The sequence below is a fragment of the Panonychus citri genome, unplaced genomic scaffold, assembly GCF_014898815.1.
Source record: "Panonychus citri isolate SS breed McGregor unplaced genomic scaffold, ASM1489881v1 Contig00142, whole genome shotgun sequence".
NCBI classification, from domain to species: Eukaryota; Metazoa; Arthropoda; class Arachnida; order Trombidiformes; family Tetranychidae; genus Panonychus; species Panonychus citri.
In genome coordinates, this window is record NW_026515547.1 from 699,854 (window position 1) to 722,659 (window position 22,806).

General features: G+C 32.7%; 9 protein-coding genes across 10 annotated transcripts; 3 read left to right on the forward strand and 6 right to left on the reverse strand.

Annotated features, from left to right (window-relative positions):
- Positions 1–387: 387 nt before the first annotated feature.
- LOC128395898 (bifunctional coenzyme A synthase-like) lies at positions 388–2,591 on the reverse strand. Its single transcript, XM_053356378.1, is given in 3 exon segments — positions 388–1,678; positions 1,814–2,045; positions 2,048–2,591. Coding segments are annotated over 3 exon segments (1,557 nt in total). The 5' UTR covers positions 2,142–2,591; the 3' UTR covers positions 388–447.
- Positions 2,277–6,747, reverse strand: LOC128395884 (condensin complex subunit 3-like). The gene is given in 4 exon segments (XM_053356359.1): positions 2,277–4,842; positions 4,925–5,594; positions 5,597–6,025; positions 6,142–6,747. Coding segments are annotated over 4 exon segments (3,837 nt in total). The 5' UTR covers positions 6,635–6,747; the 3' UTR covers positions 2,277–2,597.
- A 113-nt stretch (positions 6,748–6,860) lies between these two features.
- Positions 6,861–9,255, forward strand: LOC128395915 (uncharacterized). 2 transcript variants are annotated; one of them, XM_053356408.1, is made up of 3 exons: positions 6,861–6,994; positions 7,219–7,701; positions 8,504–9,255. In XM_053356408.1, exons 2-3 carry the CDS (start codon positions 7,241–7,243, stop codon positions 9,042–9,044), a joined length of 1,002 nt encoding a protein of 333 aa, XP_053212383.1. In that variant the 5' UTR covers positions 6,861–6,994; positions 7,219–7,240; the 3' UTR covers positions 9,045–9,255. The 2 variants fall into 2 exon arrangements, with proteins under 2 accessions (XP_053212383.1, XP_053212382.1); XM_053356407.1 differs by lacking the exon at positions 6,861–6,994 and having other exon boundaries at positions 7,020–7,701.
- Positions 9,237–10,695, reverse strand: LOC128395913 (probable RNA-binding protein 46). The gene has a single exon (XM_053356405.1). The coding sequence runs from the start codon at positions 10,499–10,501 to the stop codon at positions 9,407–9,409; it is 1,095 nt and encodes a 364-aa protein (XP_053212380.1). The 5' UTR covers positions 10,502–10,695; the 3' UTR covers positions 9,237–9,406.
- Positions 10,696–11,547: 852 nt separating this feature from the next.
- Positions 11,548–13,056, reverse strand: LOC128395916 (uncharacterized). Its single transcript, XM_053356409.1, has 2 exons — positions 12,919–13,056; positions 11,548–12,737 (listed from the first exon to the last, which is right to left on the reverse strand). Exons 1-2 carry the CDS (start codon positions 12,937–12,939, stop codon positions 11,745–11,747), a joined length of 1,014 nt encoding a protein of 337 aa, XP_053212384.1. The 5' UTR covers positions 12,940–13,056; the 3' UTR covers positions 11,548–11,744.
- LOC128395902 (adenosine 3'-phospho 5'-phosphosulfate transporter 1-like) lies at positions 13,033–15,094 on the reverse strand. Its single transcript, XM_053356385.1, has 4 exons — positions 14,827–15,094; positions 14,352–14,690; positions 13,929–14,194; positions 13,033–13,860 (listed from the first exon to the last, which is right to left on the reverse strand). Exons 1-4 carry the CDS (start codon positions 14,951–14,953, stop codon positions 13,186–13,188), a joined length of 1,407 nt encoding a protein of 468 aa, XP_053212360.1. The 5' UTR covers positions 14,954–15,094; the 3' UTR covers positions 13,033–13,185.
- A 17-nt stretch (positions 15,095–15,111) lies between these two features.
- Positions 15,112–15,854, forward strand: LOC128395935 (uncharacterized). Its single transcript, XM_053356429.1, has one exon. The coding sequence runs from the start codon at positions 15,426–15,428 to the stop codon at positions 15,852–15,854; it is 429 nt and encodes a 142-aa protein (XP_053212404.1). The 5' UTR covers positions 15,112–15,425.
- Positions 15,855–15,977: 123 nt separating this feature from the next.
- On the forward strand, positions 15,978–17,997 carry LOC128395895 (protein C12orf4 homolog). Its single transcript, XM_053356375.1, is given in 4 exon segments — positions 15,978–16,165; positions 16,167–16,889; positions 16,969–17,090; positions 17,179–17,997. Coding segments are annotated over 4 exon segments (1,623 nt in total). The 3' UTR covers positions 17,769–17,997.
- LOC128396054 (cytochrome P450 3A24-like) lies at positions 17,960–22,578 on the reverse strand. Its single transcript, XM_053356575.1, is given in 5 exon segments — positions 17,960–19,348; positions 19,418–19,567; positions 20,707–21,969; positions 22,059–22,208; positions 22,278–22,578. Coding segments are annotated over 5 exon segments (2,907 nt in total). The 5' UTR covers positions 22,355–22,578; the 3' UTR covers positions 17,960–18,081.
- Between the last annotated feature and the right edge of the window lie 228 nt (positions 22,579–22,806).

Sequence of the window (22,806 nt, forward strand, 5' to 3'; positions counted from 1 at the left end):
AGAAGATAACAAAAGATAAATGAATTGAATTGTTTAGATACTAGGTAATAGAAAGTGAAAAGGATAATATGAAAGATAGAGAAAAGATGAAGATAAAAAATATATATGATAATATGCTTGATATCTCATGGATAGAATATTTTTCCTCAATCTATTGTTGGCTATACCGATTGGCGATGAAGATGAAGATGATGATGGCGATGAGGTGAATACAATGAATTTTGACTTGAATGATTCCACTATTTGTATCCATTTTTCTGGCTCTTGAATGAAAAAAGACTGAAAAAGTAAGTTCAATATTTTAGACCGAAAAGTGATTAATAAGAGCTAAGATTGTGATTCGTTTCACGATTTGAAAGCAATTCAAATTTTCAGATCATCAATGAATTTCAAGATTAACTGTAAATGTGAAATTTTTATAACTTGATTAAGATTTTTTTACTCTTATTAACATAGATAATTTTTCCGTAGCATTTCAACCGCTTTTTCCACTTGTTTATTGGTGAATTCTCGTTCCCATTGAGACGAGAAAACTACATTGGCACGTTCAACTCTTTCTTGATTACTCATTTGATTGGAAATTCTTTGACGAGCTTCCTCTTCCGTTAGATTATTTCGAACTTTTAACCGACGAACTGCTTCGTCAACGGGAATGATTGAAGTCCAAATTTGGTGGAATTGATCTTCCCAACCTGCTTCCAATAAGAGAGCCGCTTCTACAACGACGATATCATGTTGTTCAGAGACTTCACTGGTTCTTTGTTCAATCAACTCCCTTGTTGCAGGCCAAATGATTGAATTTAACAGGTTAAGTTTAGTTTTATCAGAGAAAACGATTGCACCCAATTTTCGTCGATCAATTGACTGGTCAGTAGAATTCACTATCTCAGTCCCAAAAGCCTCGATCAACTTTGAATAAGCGATAGCATTTGGATTGGAATAAGTTTGATGAGCCAACACATCGGCGTTGATTGTAAAAATATCAAGGTCAGAAAGATGTTTACAGATTGTTGATTTTCCAGAACAAATTCCCCCAATAAGGCCAATACGATAAGGTCGACGAGGAAGGTTATTGCGAATTGGCGGTTCTCTAATGAGAGTTCCCAATTTTCGCATTCGTAAACTTGATGAACTAATTTTATCTTCTTCATGTTGACTTTCATGAGCCTCATCTTTAACCATATCAAAACAAACGATCTCCAATTCGTTCATATTTTTTTCCTTTCTAATTGTGTTGATTTTTTCGCCCCCTTTAAGCGTCTCTTGACTGACCACAATGCAACTTAATTCAGGATCAACAATCGCAGGTCCAAAGGGATCAGTAATACCAACAGTTTTGTACTCAATGGAATCGCAAACATCAGTTAGAAATGAACGAACATCGTCCATCCGCTTTTCCAAGGGTTGAATCAATTCCCATAGAACTTTTTTCTGTACCATGTTAACATTAGTTATTCCAATTGTCATTGATTTTCTGGTTCTAATCAAAGCTTCGCTCAATAAAACCTTATGACCATTATGAAGATGGTCAAATGTTCCCCCGAGGCAAATATGATCATGAAAAGTGATCTTTTCAATTGGAGATGGAGAATCGGGTGTTACTTCAGGATTCGGGACCATCTTAATTTCCTTAAATTGTCCAAGATCAATATTGTTCCCGAGAAGACTTGGTAAATTTCTGTAAACATGTAATTATAATTAGGCCAAAAATAAGAAGGAAAAAGATGAAAATAAAAAGATTAATGAAACAAGTTCTTCAACAATTTGTCCGTCTAAAGTATAAATTGTATTCTTAATAAATATTAACACTTACTTTGGATTAATTTGTTCCAATCCATTGTAAAGAAGTACTCGAGGTTGATTGTGGAAATCAGTTAGTGTTGATTTAATTATCACTCTTACATCCAAATGGGGGACTCTCAAACTTGCAGCTCGATAAATGGTCGGTAAATAAAAGTGATTATCATCAGGGTAATCTGATTGTTCATCTGAGTGTTTACCATCTTGACAATTTAAAGTTTTCACAATTTTAACATAAAGCACTTTGAAACCAATGATTTAGCTTCATTCAAGAAGTGACCAATTGTCGATGGGATCTTGGTGAATGGCGATTGTATCAAAAATAGTCCACATTTATACATAATAATTGATGTAAAGGTTAAGGAAAAACAATAAGTTTACAAAAAATATAACAATTTAAAGGGAAAAACAGATCAACAGAGTAAATCAAATGTTCATCAACAGATGATTAAAGACAAATTGTTTACGAGAATCTCTTCAAGATGGCGACACTTTGATACAATTTAATCGCAATTGATACTAAGATGATCAGGTTATACAATTAACTGATTGTTTGATGAATAGTTACAATGGACTTCTAAAAATATAGACAACTTGATTGAAAATAATATGATGTAAGCATGAGGGAGGGAAATAATAGTTTGATAATGAATGAAAAGTTTTAACAGTTTTGATAATGATAATATAATTGATAACTAGATCATTATTCTTGATGGTAAATTGTAATTGATTAAATGATGTTGATGATGGTAAATTGTCATGATTTGCAAATAAAAAGTGGAAAGTGTATCAATTGATTAGGTTTCATTTTCTTCAATGTCTGACCATCGGAGAGTTTCAGATACATCTGAAAGTGAATCAATTCCATCAGCGATTTCATCATCATCACCTCCATTTTCTTCTTCATCTTCATCATCACCTTTATCTTTTCCATCGGTTTCCTTTGAATCATCATCACTTAATTCTGGCATTGATCCTAATGGATCAAGATTCAAATCTTCTTCCATTTGTTCAAGTTCATCCAATTCACCAGTTCCTTCGGTATCATCACCCAATTCACCTGAAGCATGTGAAAGGGATGCATTGAGTTCACCTCGACCAAATGATTTATAAAACATTAGGAAAGATCGAATAAACTTTTCGGCCTTCTTTCGGCTTAAAGCTCTCATTCCCTCCATTCGAGATTTAACTTTAACAGCTAACTTAATCATAACTGGACGTAATTCGTTGAAAACTGTATCATCAATATCATCCAGGGATAAGCGTAGACAAGCCTTGAGAAGATATTCAATCAGAAAATCTTCATAAAATTTAAATTCTTGATCATTACTGATCACAATAGAATACATTTTGTGAATCAGATTACTAAGTAGATGCTTATGGTGACTTGGTTTGATCAAATTAAGCATGAAACTGGTTACATTTTTCAAATCAATTTGTCGATATTGACAATTTTTATCAAGTTTTGGTAAATATTGGAATAACCGTAAATCTTTAGGATCTTTATCCAGGCAATATTTGGCTTCGAAAAGCACTTCCAAAGTGTCGATAAAACAATCAACTAGACAAGTTTGACCAGTCACTGTGATGTGATCATCTTCCCGAACATATTTGCTTTCAGAGCCAACATAAATTGGTAAGAAAACACCAAGAAATTGTAAAATTCTGGGCTTTGTCTCGGGTAAATACCAAGTAATTATGAATCGAGAAAGTAACGATGGAGAATAGATAACACCGAGGATCATTAATTTGGCGAAACCTTCAAATGCTGCTGTTTCCATTTCATCAACTCCATTATTGAAAAGAGTCTCAGTGAAAAGTTTAACCAATGAATTGATCATCTCTTGTTCAGAGTTACTATTTAAAGTTTCAAAACGACGACTTCTCTCTCGATCCATTATCGTTGTCTCAGCATCAGTTTCCTCATCTTCCTCATCATTTTCATCGTCTTCTTCCATCATTGAACGATGAATCTCAGCTTGAGTTTCTGCATCACCGATACTTCCCATTTGTGATAGTTCGAGTAGTTCAGGATCACCACCTTGAAGAGTAAGATTGGCGATATCCTCCTCGATTCTCATTCTTGATGATCTTCTCTCTTCGGTAGTTGTTTTCGTCTTTCTAAGTAAAGGTTCAATTCCATGTTTACAGATACAATCAAAGATACTATGTAAGGCGATCACTCGAGTCATAATCTCAGAGTCGTATTTAAGAACTTGTAAGATAAGATTACAGTGTTGACGGAATAAAGAGTCACTTAGAAGACATGAAAGTCCAAGTGCTTTAACAGCGATTGTTCGAGTACGTCCATCTATATTTAATACACTTGGTAGAACAATTTGATCGATATGACTGAAAATTAGAGTATTCGCTGTTTCAAATTTACCATGTTCCAAAGCTCCAACAAATATTTGTAAACATTTAAGTAATGTTTCCGGGTGATCATTTAGGTTAAATGGTTCTGTCGGTGGAACTTGACTTGGTGGAATTTGTTGTGATTGAGTTGATTTCTGTTGTAATCGAATATTTTGATATCTTTCACGTTGGTTGGCCAATTCATCCAATTTATTTTTCATATTTTGAGCTGTCATGAAATCTTGTTCAGCGATTGCTTTATCAAGTTGATCTCTGTATTCCTCTATTTCCATTGTGAGACGAGCATAATCGGCATCGAATGTTGGTTCAACTGAGCCACTTGGTTCGGGAGTTTTAGATTTCATGATAGTTTCTTCAACACTTATTTCTGCGGCAATATTGTAAACCTTACTGGTACATTCTGCGGTGAATTCGATAAGATGATTTGGATCTTTGAAAATTCGACGAGCAATAAACTTCATGATAGGTGAAATACTATCACGAAAATCAAGATGAAGGTTTGGTGAAAAGATTATTGTACGAATCATATCTAAGATGTAATTTTGTTGAGCTTCGTCACAAACATCGTACAAAAGAAGAATCGAAACCAACTGATTGTAAACAAATTCTTTGTCAATAAGTTCTTCATCAGTTGATTTATCGGAAGAATCAATAGAATCGACAAACCTGAGACAAAAAGAGTAAATCAAAAGGAAAGTAAATGTTAGTAAGTTTTTCACTCTAAACAAATGAATACCTATTGACTTACTTTTGTAAATATTGACAAATATGTGGTAGTTCTGGGAATAGGTAATCAGCGATGTGAGAATCATCTTTGGCTTGATTAGAGTCTTCATTTAATGTTCTATCAGCCCAATCGTCGACTGCAGTTTCTGCTTCATCTAATTTAGTGTTGCCTGTTAGAGTTGAATTGTTATGCTGATCAATTGGTTTTGATGCGAAATTTTTATCTGCTCGTCTTATAAATTCATCTTCATTTTTCTTAATGAAAGTATTTAAACACTGCCAAGTGAAAACTTTTTCCGGTGTTTGATGCTCTTCTTTGAGTAGTTTTTCGTCATCAAGATAAGATTCACGGAAATTATGAGCAACACTATGGAATCTTGTTCCAAATTGCTCATCACTTGTTTCGATAAAATGACCGAAAAATATATCCAAAACTTTTTTGGTCAATTTAGGTTCATTTTTCACATCTATTTCGGTCATAAGTTTAACCAAATCACCGTCACAATTTTTAAGCCAAGATGTAAGTACATTATCTTCCACCACTTTACGAACATTTGGATGTCTATCGTTTAGACCTTCTTTAAGAATTAGAAGTCGTTGTTCGGTAGAGAGAAGTTTCAATGGTACATGTTCGGCGATCTTGGTGAAGGCTGTTTTCCTTACTACAGCTTTAACATCTCGAATCTTTTTAAGATGAAATGAAGAGTCTCAGGAGTTACTAGGACCGATTTGAGAGAAGCAATTCTAACTTGAAAAGCGGGATCCATTCCGATATGGAATTTGAATGCATTCACAACAGGACAATCGGGTTTACTTGCATCTTGAAATAGTATCAATGTGAAAGCGGCCAGAGCTCGAACAAGATAATTTCGATCACCAGCAAGACTAAGTAATGCATCTTGTAATTCCTTGTAAATCTTGTCATCAATATCCTTGGTACTACGAAGAAGTCTACTAACTAAAAGACAGACATTTTTTCGGACAGTTGTATCGTTACAAAATATTTCCTTCATAAGAATCTCGGACATGGTGTAATCTAGAACACAAGCTTTACTCGAATGAGCTTCGGTGAAAATTTCTTCACCGAAAATAGATTCTGCAAGTTCATCCATAGTTTCATCCTCTAGAATAATCAAAGAGAACATGAAAAAATTTATTAGAAAAATGAGATAAACTATATTATAAGATGAGTGATTTCATCATTTGGAAAAGATCATCTCAACAACTTAAAACTCTTACCTTTAAGTTCAATTCCTCTTTTTTCATTGTCCAAGGTGTTGATCAATTTTGGTATAAATACAAGACAATTTTTGGTAAAAGGACTCTTAGCATCACTTCGCAAGATAATTCGCAAGAAATGTCTAAACTTTTCACAAAAATCCTCATGACTGGTAGAATGATACAATTCCCGCAATTTTTTTATACACTCATCATGATACTGTAGATGTTGACATTTTTGGAAAACATCGGCCATCTTATCAATATCAATCGATTTATCAGTAACTTTATCAACCTGAGTAGGAACATTTTTCTCTTTTAAAATTTTCTTCACGGCCTTTGATCTACCACGAATGGCAGTTACCCTTTTTCCCGCCCGGTTGCAAGTGTTACCAGTAAGAGAGGTTGAAGCTGTTGATGATGAAGATGAAGATGAACACGATGGACCAATTGATGAACAATTGACTGTGGATGAAGCTGGATTGACGTTTCTTTCTCGTTTTCTTAACTTCATAATTACTTAATTAATACGAAAAAAAAACCACATCAAAATGATAAAAGATAAGAATAAAAAAAAACAAACAAATGAAAATCAATCTCTAAACAAAAACGGATTCAAAAAAGAAAATGATTCAAAAGAAAAAAGAAACAGCTGAAAAAGTGTAAAATTCTAACCACCAGATGGCAGCAGGTTCGATTTTCTCCAAAAAGGTGGCGCTTTACTCGAAGAGATTTTAATTGTGAGATTAATTAAGTTTAACAATTAAGATCGATATTAATATTCACCGACAATTAGTTGATAATTAGCTTTAAGTGTTTAAATTAAATTATTTTTTCTCCTCTAAATTGTTAAACTATAAATTCTTAAGCTCCAGTAAGTATTAAACTCCATCTTTAATTTGGCTTCTTTTTGGTGATTTCATCATTTTTAATTTTCTATTCTCTTTATTAATAGAAGATTTGTTTTATTCTATTCTTTTTTTTTATTTCGTTTGTTCTTTTTTCAACTTTAATTGTTATTCTTTTCTCTTTTTTTCTCCTTGGATTTTTAAATTGTTGTTATTCTTAAATGGCCGCCACCACAATGTCTTTGGAAAGTCAATCATCAAGATACGAAACCATGAGAGAGTTTGACAGTCCCGACGCTAATAATTTAATGGAAATTGTGGAAACCGAAGAGGCTATTCGCATTATCCGAAAACCTAATGAGAAAACAATTAGAAAAGAGATTTTGCCTCCAGTTTTTATTAGAACAAAACCTGAGATTCTAATTGAGAAAAAGCCCGTTATTGAGACGAAAATTACCCTACCACCATCTAAATGTGACTTGACACTAAATGAAAGGTTCACTTTGGTTCTTTGTCACATTCAAAAGAAAGAGATTGATCCAGGATTTCAAGAATTAAAATGTCCGAATACATTGATTGGTCGATTACAGCGATGTAAGGCCGCTCGTTCGGCTGCTGCCCCTTACCCTACCCCACGGCAATCAAACCTTTCAACACCCATAATAATGCCCACTGGTTTGATCACAGGCCCAGGAGAAAAATCTAAGCCCTCACCATTTGATATGTGGCAAGAGTGAGTAATTAATTTTGTTTGTTGTTACTTTATAATATAGAAATTAATTCCCGGTTAACAAACAAGTTCAAATTACATTTTAAATAATGATTAACACGCAAAACGAGTGTTGCCTAAATGTCCTCTATATTACTTCAGGGTTCTTCCCTTTCCAACAGTAATTTGCTTCCTAATCAAATTACTCATCGCAACTTTAAATCACTTGCAATAAGCAGCAACAAAAAAAAACTCTTAACCGATGGAAATTGTTTAACTGCGGCTAGTTAGCTTTTTTCTCTTAATAGTAAACACTTTCTCTGTGCTATCCTAGAGATGATAAACATGATAACATGAAGAGAAAGTGGTTAATGATAGAGAGAGAGAGAAAGAAAGAAAAAGTAAGAGAGATTTTCTATTTACTCTCCCCCTTCTTTTGTTTTTGTTAATTTCCATTGTCTTTGTTGGAGAGTCTAATCTATATAAAAATAAACAAACGAAACATTACCCTAGATATCTAAGGATCTTTATAGATTCAACTAATTTTTCTGTTTTCTTCTCATCATTTTCACCTTTGTAAATTAAAGTTTACTGTCAAATTTTCAAGTTCAAAGGTCAAATGTTGTTAAGGTGATTAACTTAAGACTTAAATCGGCTTTGATTGATGGAAGAGTTGAGAGATTATTAGCTTGATTCTTTAAGAAAATTTGTTACTTTTTTTTCTCATGACAACGGATCTTTGTTTACCCACGGTGATAATTTAAAAGAACATTTATTAATAGCATTTTCATTTTCATTTTTTTTCTCTTTTTTCTTACAATTCTAGGCCTGAACCACATCTACCTGGCGAATCTTTGTCATCCATCTTTGCCAAATATATGAAAACAAATTATTGCACTGGCCCATCGAAGAGCAGGGAAGAACTGGATGATGAGATTGAACAATATTTCATTTCTGTTGGTGGCAGAGGGAAAAGAGTTTTCAAAAAGAAGACAAAAGAAATGCTTGAGGATTCCTATAGAAAACAAATGGATCCGGATTTCGATCTCAATGATCGCATCAACAATATCAACATAAACTGTAATACAACTACTAACGTTCAATCAGAGGAAGAACCGAATCTATTTAGTAGTTTTGCTCGAGCAGTTAGATCGAAATCAATTTTTAAAAGAGAAAAAGCTTCTCTAGATCAAGACATTGATGATTACTGGGGATCTAGACGAAACCAAAGATCTCTCTCTGAAAGTTTAGATGATGATCTTGAAAATTATAAGAAACAAGATCCCAGAAATCAATTGAAAACGCAACAAAAATCATCAGTTAATGATAATCCAGAAGATGATGAGTTTGCCGAATACATGGGATAATCTAATGAATCGAATTTAATTTTAACTGTTGATCAAGATTAGCTCATTCAAAATGAGATTCTCTAAACTTTCTTTCACTTAAACATAATCACCAAATCACGACAAAAAAAACAAACTATCAACCATTTTTCTGTTACTCGTTGTAAATCATGAAAAGTTTATTAAAAAAAAGCAAAATCAATTAAGATAATATTTTTGGATTAAATCGTAATGAATGCATTGAATACTTTTATTTCATCGCTTAAATTCAGTATAATGAGTTGATAAAATTAAATAAGTACTTAAAATTGATGGGAAAAAATTAAAGGGAGAAAAATTCATAGACAATTTCGAGCAAATTTATCGTCTCTTACCCAAATTGATCAGTAACTTGATCCACATGCAGTCAAAGGATTAAAAGCATCGAACTTTGTTGAAAATTTGTTCGATGGGTCGAAAGCGTGACGGTAAGAATTGACAATGTTCCGTTGTCCCGGAAAACAAGAGCCACCATTTGATTTTGGGAATTTTTTCTTCTTCGATGTAAGTGGTCGGGGTAACGAAAGTATGAGTGGAGGTGGTGAAGGAAGTAAAGCCTTGCGATTTGGAGGAACACTGCTGGTGACGGTGGTGATTGGAGTTGGTGTCGATTGTGGAGATGATTTCTCCTGATCGGATGAGTGCAATGAGACAGTAAAATTAGATGACCAGGCATTTTTAAAGGCCATTAATTTTCTTTTGGCCAAAGCTGCTGATCGATGTTCATCAAATGTAATTAACCATTTAACTCCTCGGCGAAAAGTGTTTTCATCTTTACCAATATTTTTGATTGAGTTTTCATCAATTTCACATTTGATTAGCAATTGATTGATTTGATTGAGAGTAACAGTAGTTGGAAGAGGATAAATGGATAACATTGTTTTATCTTCGGAAGGTAAAACAACTAATTTAATTGGTAGACCATCTCGTCCTCTTTCCAACTCGTAAGCATTAAGTATATTTATGGCTTTAACTGCATCTGCTGGTTTGAAAAACCTACAGAAAGCAAAGCCTTTATTCAAATTAGAAAAATTGAACATCATTCTGAAATCGAAAAATTTTTCAATCTTAAACAAGATTAAAAGTAAATCCAACATTGGAAGTTGACGAGGAATTTGGCAGATGAAAATTTCCGTTTTCCGAGGAGCTGGTTGATCTTTTTTCCATGAAAGTGGTGGACCAAATCTAAACTGACCATTTTCAACAGTAAAATTATATCCAAATTTAACAGCAGTATCAGAAAGATTCTTATAAACCATTGGGTCAAAGGTTTTAGGTGAAAAAGGAGCACAAATTGGTTGAGGTTGAGATTGGGGTTGGGGCGGTGGCAGTGGCAGTGGCGGTGATGGCGGTGGTACCCCTTTATTAGCCTTAACAATATCCTTGACGAAACTATTCAATTGTTGCTCACTGATTATTGGATTTTCAAATATATTCATGGTGGTGAGATGATAGTCAAGATCAATTATGTAACAATGAATAAGTAAACTGGGTCAATGGATTAAAACAAATAACAAAATCAATAACTAAAACTTAGTTTTAGTTCAAAGATAATTAAACTTACATGAAGATACGAAGATAAAACAATTAACTGATCATAAGTTTCTCCCAACAGAAGATGTTAAAGAACATTTTCGAAAATGTTCTTTCGTGACATCTGCCGGCGAATTCAGCAAGTAAATAGAATAGAATAAATTTTTCTTCTTCATTTGGCTCTTTCATTTTCTCTTTCTTTTTATTCTCATCTGGTTTTCTCTTCTGATTTTAACTTTTCCTTTGTTTTCACTTTTCTGCCTTCTTTTAATTAAATTAAATTTCTGTTAATTAACGTTGTTAATTATCGCCTTTGGAAACTATTTAACGGGTAATTATTAAATTTTTGATGCTTTTAATTTAATTACTTCAGTTATTTGAGATGCGAGAAAATGATTTTTAAAATTCACTGATTGAAGTGTTAACAGTTTTTCATATTTTCAAAATTTTTCTCTCTCTCTCTCAATGGTTAAAATTGTCTCTAGTAATTATTTAATTGTTATTTCTATTTGTTTGCTGATTAATTTGTTAACTTTCTTGTTTATTTTTCGGCTTGTTTTTATGATTTAATAATTATCATTATTGGTCTTTTGGTTATTGCAAAAGTTACCATGTGTTGTTGTTTTTATGGTTTACCTTTAAGAGATCATAACCTGTTGAGGGTTTTGTGTTTATTTTTTTAATTGACTGATTGTTTTGTTTTGATTTTATTATATTTTTTTCGTTGTTCTAAAGGTGAATCCAAAATGTTTCGTCGTAATCCTACTCGATTGGAAATGCGAATGGATGATGTCAGTGAATTTGAAAAATGGGAGAAAGACTCTGACGAGAAAAGTAAAACCACCTCTTGTGTCACAATTGATGCATCGACTACTAAAACTACTACATTAACAACACAGGAAAGGATTGGTTTTCGTTCATCTTCCCAAAGAAATTGATTCATGTTGAGATCATGTATCATCTCCATTAAAATATTGTCGCAAAAATAACTGTCAACTCAACTTTATCCTTTCAACTTTTCCTCTTTTTCCTCTAGTTGGTCTACTAAAGGCCTTCGACAAAATAATTATGATCGTTACTAATCATTCGGAATTCCGTGAGAGAAAAATGCGTCTTCTCTTTTTTATTTCTTATCATTGAACTAAATTATTAACTTTTGTTTGGTTCTTTTGGTTTTATCGTTGGAGTTGGACTGGTCGATTTAGAACTTGAAGCATCGAATGGTTTACTGAGATTACCTTCTTTTAACCATGGATGGCCCATTATTCCCAATAAGGTGATTCTTTTCCTTGGATTTGGCTCCAACATGTGACGAACTAAATCTTTAACTTCATTGGTCAATCTATTTTTTTGTTTTCTTACAAACTTCCATTTCCGATGTAATTGATTTGAGATCATCAACTCTTTATCTTCCGGATTGAATGGATAAGCTTTGTTAACCATTGCATACAAACAAACACCCAAAGCCCAAACATCTGAAACCATTGGATCATAAAGTCTGGTTCCATCTGATCTTTTCTTCAAAATTTCCGGGGCCATATAAGGTTCAGTTCCACAACAAGAGGTACAATAAAGTACACCTTTGGTTGGTCGATAGCTAATTCTACTTAAACCAAAATCAGTAACTTTGGCCTTCTTATCTGCATCAAGTAAAATATTACCCAATTTAAGATCACGATGAGATATACTAAGTCGATGTAAATGTTGAATGGCACTGGCAATCTCTAGAAACCAACGACGAGCCCGTTTTTCCTTAACTGGACCTTTTTTCCGTACATATTCAGATAAAGTTCCACCCGAGGCGAATTCCATGAAAATATAAACCTTATCATCAATGACAAAGTGTTCATACAATTTGACAATATTGGGATGTTCAACTTTCTCCAATACATAGAGCTCATTCTTGAGATCGGTTAATCTCTCCTTTCGTTTACGCTTTATTTCAATAACCTTACAAGCCACCATCTGATCATCGGCGATTCGCCTTGCCTTGAAAACCGAGGCAAAAGCACCGGCACCAACTTTATCCTTTAAATCGTAACCATGTTCGATAATAATATTCTCAGGTTTTTCATTCTCTTGACAATGGTAAACATTAGTCGGTAAACCGAGTGAATTTCTTGGCAAAACTGAATCATTTTCCTGTCAACAAAAAAGAAACAAATGAAAAAAAAAGTGATAAAGAAAAAAAATCCATCAAGTGAGTTAATCCATTCAAAAGATTAAAACAAATTATTATTAGCGATGATTATTTAATCTTTAAATGTATCACCCCCTTTTTCCCATTAATTAATCTGTTAATTTTAACGAGTTTGATAATTACCTTATTCTTTTTGCTTTCCATTCTGTTTACTACAACTCAAAATGTGATTGGGATTCTTCAACAAAACCAAACAAAGGTTCTCAATTAGGATTATCCAACCGACAAATTAACGACTTAATTAGTAATTGCTTTTTATTATTTTACATTGATTAGCCTTGTGAAAAAAAAACAACAACAATACATAAATAACTTTGTTCAATTTGTTAATAATGGTGATGATGATCAGTTGATTGCATTGTTTTCTTATTGTCTTTATAGTATCTGGGGTCATTTTTTAATCTTGTTAATCTTGACAAACCTCAAAGAAATGATTGCAGTGAAAACAATTGTAATCCCTAGAATGGATTCTATTGATATGGAATGATGATAGATGATGAAAGAGAGTAGAATGGCAAATATTTGCCTGAGTGTCATAATCATTGTGAAAATAAGTGCACCGAAATTGGAGATTGTGTAGAAAACGAAAAATTGTCCAATAGTTGAAGAAAATGCCATGTAAAGGACATCACGAAATAATTGATTACAACTTGTAATTGTAATTAAAGCGGGTACCAAATTACCTTGTTCGGTGAGAGAGGTTAAAGTTAAGATGATGGAGCAAAGATTAAGGGTAACCATCATTTGCCAACTTGATATACGATATTTATGGAAAATATTCTCTTCCCAATTAGAGGTAAATGAATCGAACAATAAATATAAGGCAAGAACAATTAGTCCATTGGCTAATTTGGCTGAAGTATTGATTGATTGGGAATCAGTTGAATTATCTGATTCTTTTGTTGATGGTGAAGATGGATGAACATTATGATTACCATGGAGAAATATAATCATTCCAAATGAGATAAAAAGTGAAACAAGGTATTCAAATAGATCATATTTCTTATTGGAAACCAATCTTGACATCAACATGACAGACGGAATTTTACAAGCTTTGGATAAAACCTATGGGAATAAAATGAATAACAACATTAGTGATCATGATTATGATTTTCTACTATTCTGAGAGTTACCTGGGTAGGGAAATTAACGTATTTCAATGCCTCGTATTGGCACCAAGAACTTAGAATGTTGGATAATGAGCAATAGAAAAATTCGTGAATCGGAGCGATAACAAAACGTTTCGATGAGCCACTTTGGTTGGTGTTTGATTTTCTCGATTGAGTGTAGATGAAAGCGATCGATGAAAAAGCGAGTGCGAAAATGCGACCAGTTAATACAAGGAATTGTGAATCGTGGAATTTAATTTTATCACCTTTTAAACTTGGAAAGTGAGCATCTAAATGAGAGAAAGAAGAAGAAGATAAAAAAAAATCAAAACAAAATTAGAAGATTAGATTAGATTTTCAGTGAAGTGATAAAAGAAGAGGATAAAAGTGATGATACGAAAGAAAAAGACATCGATTGTAACAATAGAATGATGTTGATAAACGAACCGTTGATTTTTTTCAAAAATTGGGTTGAATTGATTGAAAGTAAATACTCAGTTGTCATTATTTTCTCTTGGTAAACTCCCCAAATCAGGTAAGAACAATGTAAACCAAAGAAACAGGTAAAGAATAGAATTATTTTCTCTCTTCTATTTGCTTGTCCACCAATACCACCGGTACCATCAACACTTCCATCAGAATCAATCAATGGTTTATCATCAAATTCTTTCTTCTCATTGATTAATAGTGATCTAGATTGTTCAATATCTCCACCACCTCCACCACCAGTAACAGAATTTACATCTTTACCATAAACAATTAACCTAATCAGTGTCAAGTTGGAAACTGTAAATCAACAAGAAAAAAAAAGGAAACAGTAAGTAAATACAATGAAATAAATTAATTATGATGAAGATGTGATTAATTATAGTGATAACAAGAGAGAAACAAAGAGACAATTAATGACAATTAATCAACTTACATGATGGAAGACAATGTTTATGTTTAACCATATAGACAATGATTCCAACGGGTAAGAGGATAGTTGAATAACCATAAAGATTGAATAGTAATCTAGTTATCCAAGCAAAATTATCAACATTCCCCATGATTGGAGTAGCTAATTAATCACAATTAATTTAAATTGACAGATCACATTTGTTTCCAATCAAAACTATCACCTTTCACTATGAGAAGACTAAACCTACAATTGTTTTCAAGCGAACATATGTTCAGACGGAGAAAGAGAAAAAAATGTTCTCTTTCTTTTTTCTTTCCTTTTCCTTTTCTATTTTTCTCTCTCTCTTACTTTGGGTTATTCCTTTTCTCTTTATTTTCTCTCTCTCTCTCTTTCTTCCTGTATTTCTATTCTTTTCCTGTTAATTTGTTTCATTTATTAATCTAAATAGTAGATTAACCATCGTAGTTTGTAGTTAATTTGTTGATTTGTGATCTTGTTGTTGTTTTTGTCAATTCTTTTGACTGAATGTGTGTTGACTCATCACGGGAAATTGATTCTACTCTTTATCCATTTTGTTTTTTATCAAATCTTTTTTTTTCTATTGTTTTTTTATCATCTTGATGTCTTCTCTATCCATCTCATGTGATACCAACAGTTTAAATCCTGTTGAGTGTGAATTAATCCCTTGTACCATAAATTACACTGGTCAAGCAAAGGTTACCAGTTATTTTAAGCCAACTATAAGTGAAACTGGTCCATCAAAATATTCAGCATCTTTCCGAGGTAAACCTTTGGATGGTATTGATTTACCTTTAGATTCAGATACAATTGGTGTTGTTTGCGAGAAAACCTTTGGATCACTTGATACAATTAAACTTAAACCTATTGGTACTTTTGACAAAATACGAGCCTGGAATTGGGATTCAAAGCCTTCATCAAATGATGTTCATGTTCAGGCCTTACAATGGTTGAAAATCTCATCATCAATTCATGATCCGATTTCTCCTCAACGTTTACTAGAAGAAGAAGAAAAATCCAAAGAAAACTAATCCAATAATCAACCAATTCTCATTGTTTCTTTATAAACTTTTTTTGCCCACAATCATCAACCCAATCACCATCATTATCATCATCAACAATTACATTTTCATTGATTCACCATTGTCACTATCATGGAACATGGAGTGAAAAAAACATTCAACTTTAAATATGATCGCTATGGAATTGATATTAATCATCAGCTAACAATACCATTGGCATCTTGTGTTACTGTATCAGAATTGGCTTATTACATTTTCTATAAATATGATATTCCACCCAATTTAGAGGATATTTTATTGAAACAATTGCGACAATGGGTCGAAGGAAGAGGAAAAATTTGAACTAAATGGATTCATTGAAGCTCAAGAGAGATACATCAAAGATGAAAATATTCAAGAACGAAGTGAACATTTACTCAATTTTGATAAATTACTATTGAACAAAAGTAAATCATCAAAGGTGTTGAATAAATCATCTTCGGATGAGGATTGCCAGTTTTACGAGAAATATCATCGTCTAATTCATTCTGGATTCTTAACTGAACCAATAATCTTCCTTGATCATTCCTATCGAGTCGCCGTTCAGGATTTGGTCTCTCGTAAAATTGATGAATTAAGTTCTGTCTGTGAGGAACAAGCTGATGAAACGGATAAACTACTCAAGCAAATGGATCAATTGGGAACTACAGATGAGGATGTTAATCGACTCTCGTTACGATATTTCAATAAGGTAGAAGCTCTAAAAACCCGATGGGATCAAACAATTTATGATCTACAATCAGCTCAAAAGAAAGAGTTTCATGATTGGATTTGTAAAATTTACGAAGATTTTGTCAGTCAACAAGCTCGAGAAAATTTGGTTGATGAAATAAATGAACGAAATAAATCATCTCTAATCAATGGCGAATGGTCAGACATCGAAGAGGTTGGATTAGCAGATATGGAAGAAAGTTTCACAATCAATTTAAGTTCTCAACTAAAATCTTCTCATAATTTACGATTAAGGTCAATGCCGATTCTAGATCTATGTGATTCAAGTTCCAGGTAATTGTCTAATTTCATTCTATCAAATGAACGTAAAATCAATTCTCCATTTAATTTTCTTTTTCATTTCTTCTTATAGCTTAGTTTTAAAGCCGAATCCATTGCGAATTCAAACTGCGATGTCACTTTATTCCAATTCTCTCTCTGGGCTCATTTTACTTGTCGATAATAGAATCAATTGTTACACTGGAATCAAAAAAGGTAAATTTTCATGCAAGTTGAATATTATTTGGATCTCTTTTCATTTCGATTTCTATTATTGATTCATATTTTTGTTCCATTTTCTCAGAATTTAGTGAAAAATGTTTACAATCAACGGATTTTCATTTTCCAAACATAGAAGAACAATTAAGCTCAATTAAATTGAAGGCCAGTAAATTTGATGCGAATAAAAAATCCATCGAAATGTCACCAATCAAACCAGGAGATTTTTATATGACTCGACATTCAAATTTATCTCAAGTACATGTTGTCTTTCATTTGGTTATTGATGAATCAATTTATTCTAATGATGTTAGTTCCCGGCATTCAGTTATATTAGGACTTCGTAATATCTTAAAGGTTGCACATTGGAATGATATTAATACCATATCATTACCTCTTCTACTGATTCATGAACTTTCCGATGATATAACATTGAATTGGTGCTTAAAACGAGCTGAACTAGTTCTCAAATGTATCAAAGGATTTATGATTGAAATGGCCTCTTTTTCACCGACCAGCTATGAAAATAAGACAATTCAATTTATCGTTCCAAGGGGAGTATCTGCTGAACTTTTCAATAATTTAGCCTCAATGTTATCAAGTATTTTCCGAATTTCAAATCCACTGGTGCTAAAATCTAAAGATTCAAACAATCAAAGCAACTCAACAAAATGAACCCGCTCAAATTCAATCTTGATTCTCAAATATATTGAGTAATTTCAACTTCTTCTTGTATTTTGAATCATTTAACTGAACATAAATATATTAAAAACAAATTCAATCAAAACCGTTGTGTTCAAAATCAATGTTCGTGAACCAATTTCAACTCAAAATTTTCTAGAGGAAAAAAAAGGAAACGTAACCAATTTTGAACAAGCTAATAAATGTGTTAATTTTTGTCCAATGGAAGACGAACTGTAATTATTCACAATTGTAATGAAAGCAAGATATTAAAACATTAATTGTTAATCGTTGATTTGTTTGTTGATCAACGAGGCTCAATTTTTAGCTTTAAACTTTTTGTACTTAAAACCAACGATCCTTTGGCATGGCTGAGGCTCTTTGGGGTTGGGGTTTCTCGAGTTGGTAGAATTTTGTAATTTTGAACTAGAGTTGCCAAGGAAAGTTTGGCGTTAATAAGAGCGAATCTCATTCCAATACAAATTCGAGGTCCAGCTCCAAATGGTAAGAATGTGAAGGGTTTCGGTGATTCGTTGATAAATCGTTCTGGCTTAAATTCTTCAGGATCACTGTAATTATCTGGATCATGATGAATCGCGTAAACAGGGATAGTAACTCGCGTGTGTTTTGGGATGAAAATATTAGTTCCGGGTAATGTGTAGTCTTCATGAGCAGTTCGTTGGAAAATAATGATTGGAGGATCAATTCTTAAACTCTCATTAATTACAGCATCGAGATAAGTAAGACCACTAAGAACATCATAATCTTGTATGTCGGCTTTACTGACTTCATTGAATAGTTTTTCTTGAATATTAGGATTGAGTGCGAGCCGATAACAAGCCCAAGTTAATAGAGTCGAAGTAGTCTCAAACCCAGCCAAAAGGAAGATCACCGAAGATGAAACTATCTCCTCTGGAGTAAATTTTACTTTCGAATCATCTTTACCATTATTATTGTCTTCTGATGATCCCGAATCAATTAAGATCTGCAGGAAATCCTCAACTTTTTCTTTTTCATTCTTCCGTTTCTCAATCAAGGCCAAAGTCAAATCTCTTAGATATTCAAGATTTTTAGTAGGAACATTTGCGATTCGAGCTGCTTTAGTTAACCATTCAGGTGCCAAAAAAATGAACAGGATTCTTGCCAATTGTGCATCAAATAGTTCGTGAAAGACTCGTTGTAAAGTACTCGCCTCATCACTATAAACATCGAGATTAGCGGCGAAACAACACTTAGCGATTACATCCGTATTATAACGTCCCCAGAACGTTTTCGGTTCAAAGGCACCATTATCTTTCTTGGATAATTTAGTTAAAGCTATTTGAGCATCTTGAGTACAACTTTTGATGATTTTGAACATTTTCTTCATCTTTCCCGAAGTAAATGTTGGTGATAACATTGATCGAAGTCGTTTCCATTCAGGACCAAAAAGAACAGTGAGAAATTTACTTTGAATCTCATCATTGTAAATGCTATGAAACCCAGAAGGGAAAACGTTGAAATCTTTAATACAAATCGTTCGAATCATTTCTGAGTCACCAATATTCAGATGAGGTTGCAATCCATCATAAGTACTAATTAATAATAGATAATAATAAAGATCAATCGATTCGAAAAAACTTCAATTAGTAGAGAAAATTTACCCAAAAATTTTTCCATATTTAGAGTAGTAATTACGATGCATTTCGGGCACTGCTGATCTCAAATTGTCGAATATATTTCCAAATATAAACATCGGCTTTGGACCTTTGACATTTCGACGTTCCCAAAATGAATGTTTTCGTTTGACATAACTGAATTTAGAAAAACGAAAACAATTAGACTTGATTAACATGTAAAGATTAAAAATCTACTTACAAAATGACCAAAGTAATGAGACTTGTGATACACAAGAGAATCAATTGATTAGGTGTTAATTGAGTTGTGATGAACATTATTTGTAAAGATCACTAATTAACAATATTGAACTTCAATACCTTCAATTAGTTCAAAATTAACCAGAAACAATTATTATTCAGCACTAAAAGTTATCCCACTGAAATCAATGTACTTTTAATACATGTAAGAATTACATATAAACTGGATTAACTTAAAATCATTAAGTTGATTTTATATGTGTTATTAAATCTCCTTTTGTAAAGTCAATGGGTTTGTTGATTAAATAGTAAACAATTGAGTACTTAATTTAGGTACAACTTGTACTCCATTATCAGAATCAATCAGAAATATGAAGTTTTAATTACTGTGATCATGAACTGAGTTCATGGTTAACAAGAGCTTGAGAACTCAGATCTTTTTGAAGAGCTGATCTTTGATCTAATATTAGACTTACATGTAATCAAGTGCGAATTTATCAATGATTAGATTGAGATATAAAACAAAATTCCCCTTATCCAAACTGTTAGGAATTCAATTAATGATCAACATCCGTTGAACCGATGAATCTTTAGTTTCATGATGACAATCATACTCAACATACTAATGATCTGATTTTTCACTCGCATATCTTGAGACTTTTCAGAAAAATATTGTAAACTGTTATTGATTATTGCAAAGTATTGCTAATATCTTGTCATTTTTATGATTCTAATATTTGGTAAGCAGACGAATGATTCAGAAAATCAAACCAGAGTAGAAACTGTTTCTCTCTCTCTTCAAATAATCCGTCACTGCTTCACCAATGCAATTAAGAAATTTCCGATTAATGAGATCAGACAATTTTATTGATTGATTATTCATTCGATTATTTATTTGGTTCATGAACAGAAACATGAAGTCCGAAGAATCTAACTAAAGGTTTATGGGCAAAAAAAGGAATTTGGTATCAATATTTATTCCATAGATTTACTAAATACAAATATTCAAAATGATTCAAAGAGTTGGCTGATTTTTTAAGGAAAAATAAATGGGCATGCGACCATTTTAAAGAGACCGAGGCTCAATTTTCACCTTGAAACTCTGGGCACTGAGCATAAAGGCTCCCTTGGCATAGTTGAGGCTCTTTGGGGTTGGGGTTTCTCGAGTTGGTAGAATTTTGTAATTTCGAACTAGAGTTGCTAGGGCAAGTTTAGCGTTTATGAGAGCGAATCTCATTCCAATACAAATTCGAGGTCCGGCTCCAAATGGTAAGAATGTGAAGGGTTTCGGTGATTCGTCGATAAATCGTTCTGGCTTATATTCTTCGGGATCACTGTAGTTATCTGGATCATGATGAATCGCATAAATAGGAATAGTAATTTGTGTATGCTTTGGGATGAAAATCTTTGTTCCTGGTAACGTGTAATTTTTGTGAGCAGCTCTTTGAAAAGCGAGCAGAGGAGGATCGATTCGTAGAGTTTCATTTATAACAGCATCGAGATAAGGGAGACTATTTATAACATCATAATCCTGTATGTCAGCTTTTATGACTTCTCCGAAGAGCTTTTCTTGAATATTGGGATTGAGTGTGAGTCGATAACAAGCCCAAGTTAATAGAGTCGAAGTAGTCTCAAATCCTGCAATAAGGAAGCTAACCGAAGATGCAACAATTTCCTCTGCGTTCAATCTTACTTTTTTTGTATCGTTCTCAGTATTGTCAACTTCGGCTGATTCTGAATCAATTAAGCTCTGAAGAAAATCTTCGACTTTTTCTTTCTCAGTTTTACGTTTCTCGATTAAAGCCAAAGATAAATCTCTCAAATATTCAAGATTTTTACCCGGAATAATTGAGACTTTAACTGCTCTAGTTAACCATCCAGGCGCAAAAAGAGTAAATAACACTCGGTGTAGACTCGCATTAAACAATGAATTGAAGTTCTGCTGCAAAGTACTCGCCTCATCACTGTAAACATCGAGATTAGCGGCGAAACAACACTTAGCGATTACATCCGTATTATAACGTCCCCAGAACGTTTTCGGTTCAAAGGCACCATTATCTTTCTTGGATAATTTAGTTAAAGCTATTTGAGCATCTTGAGTACAACTTTTGATGATTTTGAACATTTTCTTCATCTTTCCTGAAGTAAAGGTTGGCGACAACATAGACCTCATTCGTTTCCATTTCGGACCAATTAGATTTATCAGAGAATTTTCTTCAATTGGATGAACGTAAACAGATTGAAATCCAGACTGGAAAACGTTGAAATCTTTTACACAAATGTTCCGAAGTAATTCCGAGTCCCCGATATGCAAATTGTGCTGTAGTCCATAATAAGTGCTTTTCAGTAAGCGAGAGAAAACAAGTAGATTTAATTGAGAATAATTGTAAAATAACAAATAGATTAAACTCAAAAGAGTAAAACTCACCCGAAAACTTTTCCATATTTTTTGTAGTACTTACTGTACAATTATGGTAATGAAGTTTTCATATTTTCGAATATGTTTCCAACTATAAATATCGGCTTTGGACCTTTGACATTTTGACGTTCCCAAAATGAATGTTTTCGTTTAACATAGCTAAATTCAAGGAAAATAACAAATTCGATTATAGTCCAAGGAGCTGTTTCAAAATCTATCAATACTTACAAAACAACCAAACCAATCAAACTTGTGATAAACAAGAAAATCAATTGATTAGGTGTTAATGGTGTTGTGGTGGACATTATTCTTTTAGAATTTTTTATTCGCCTTTTACAAAATTATTTCAGCTAATTAACTTATTATGAGCAAGAAAATAGTTATTACAATGTACACGTATTTATAATATTAATAGTTATCAATGTGTCAAATCGCTCACATTGGAAATCAGTCAATTAAAATCACAAGATCTAAGTGAATGGTGATAATTTCTTGTAGCTGTATCTCACTCTTTATCAGCTATTATTTTACAACAAAGTCAAGAGGATATAATAATATTAATAGTTAATAACTATTAGTTATGTAATTATTAATATAAGATAATTTAGTTGAAGGGTTTTCAAAATAAACTATTGCAATTATCTTTGGTTTGATGATAAACAATCAATATGAAATACAATCATCAAACTATCAGTGAAAAGGCTTCGCTTGGCTATTAATATTAATCAAAATTAATCAAAAATATGAAGGTTAACAA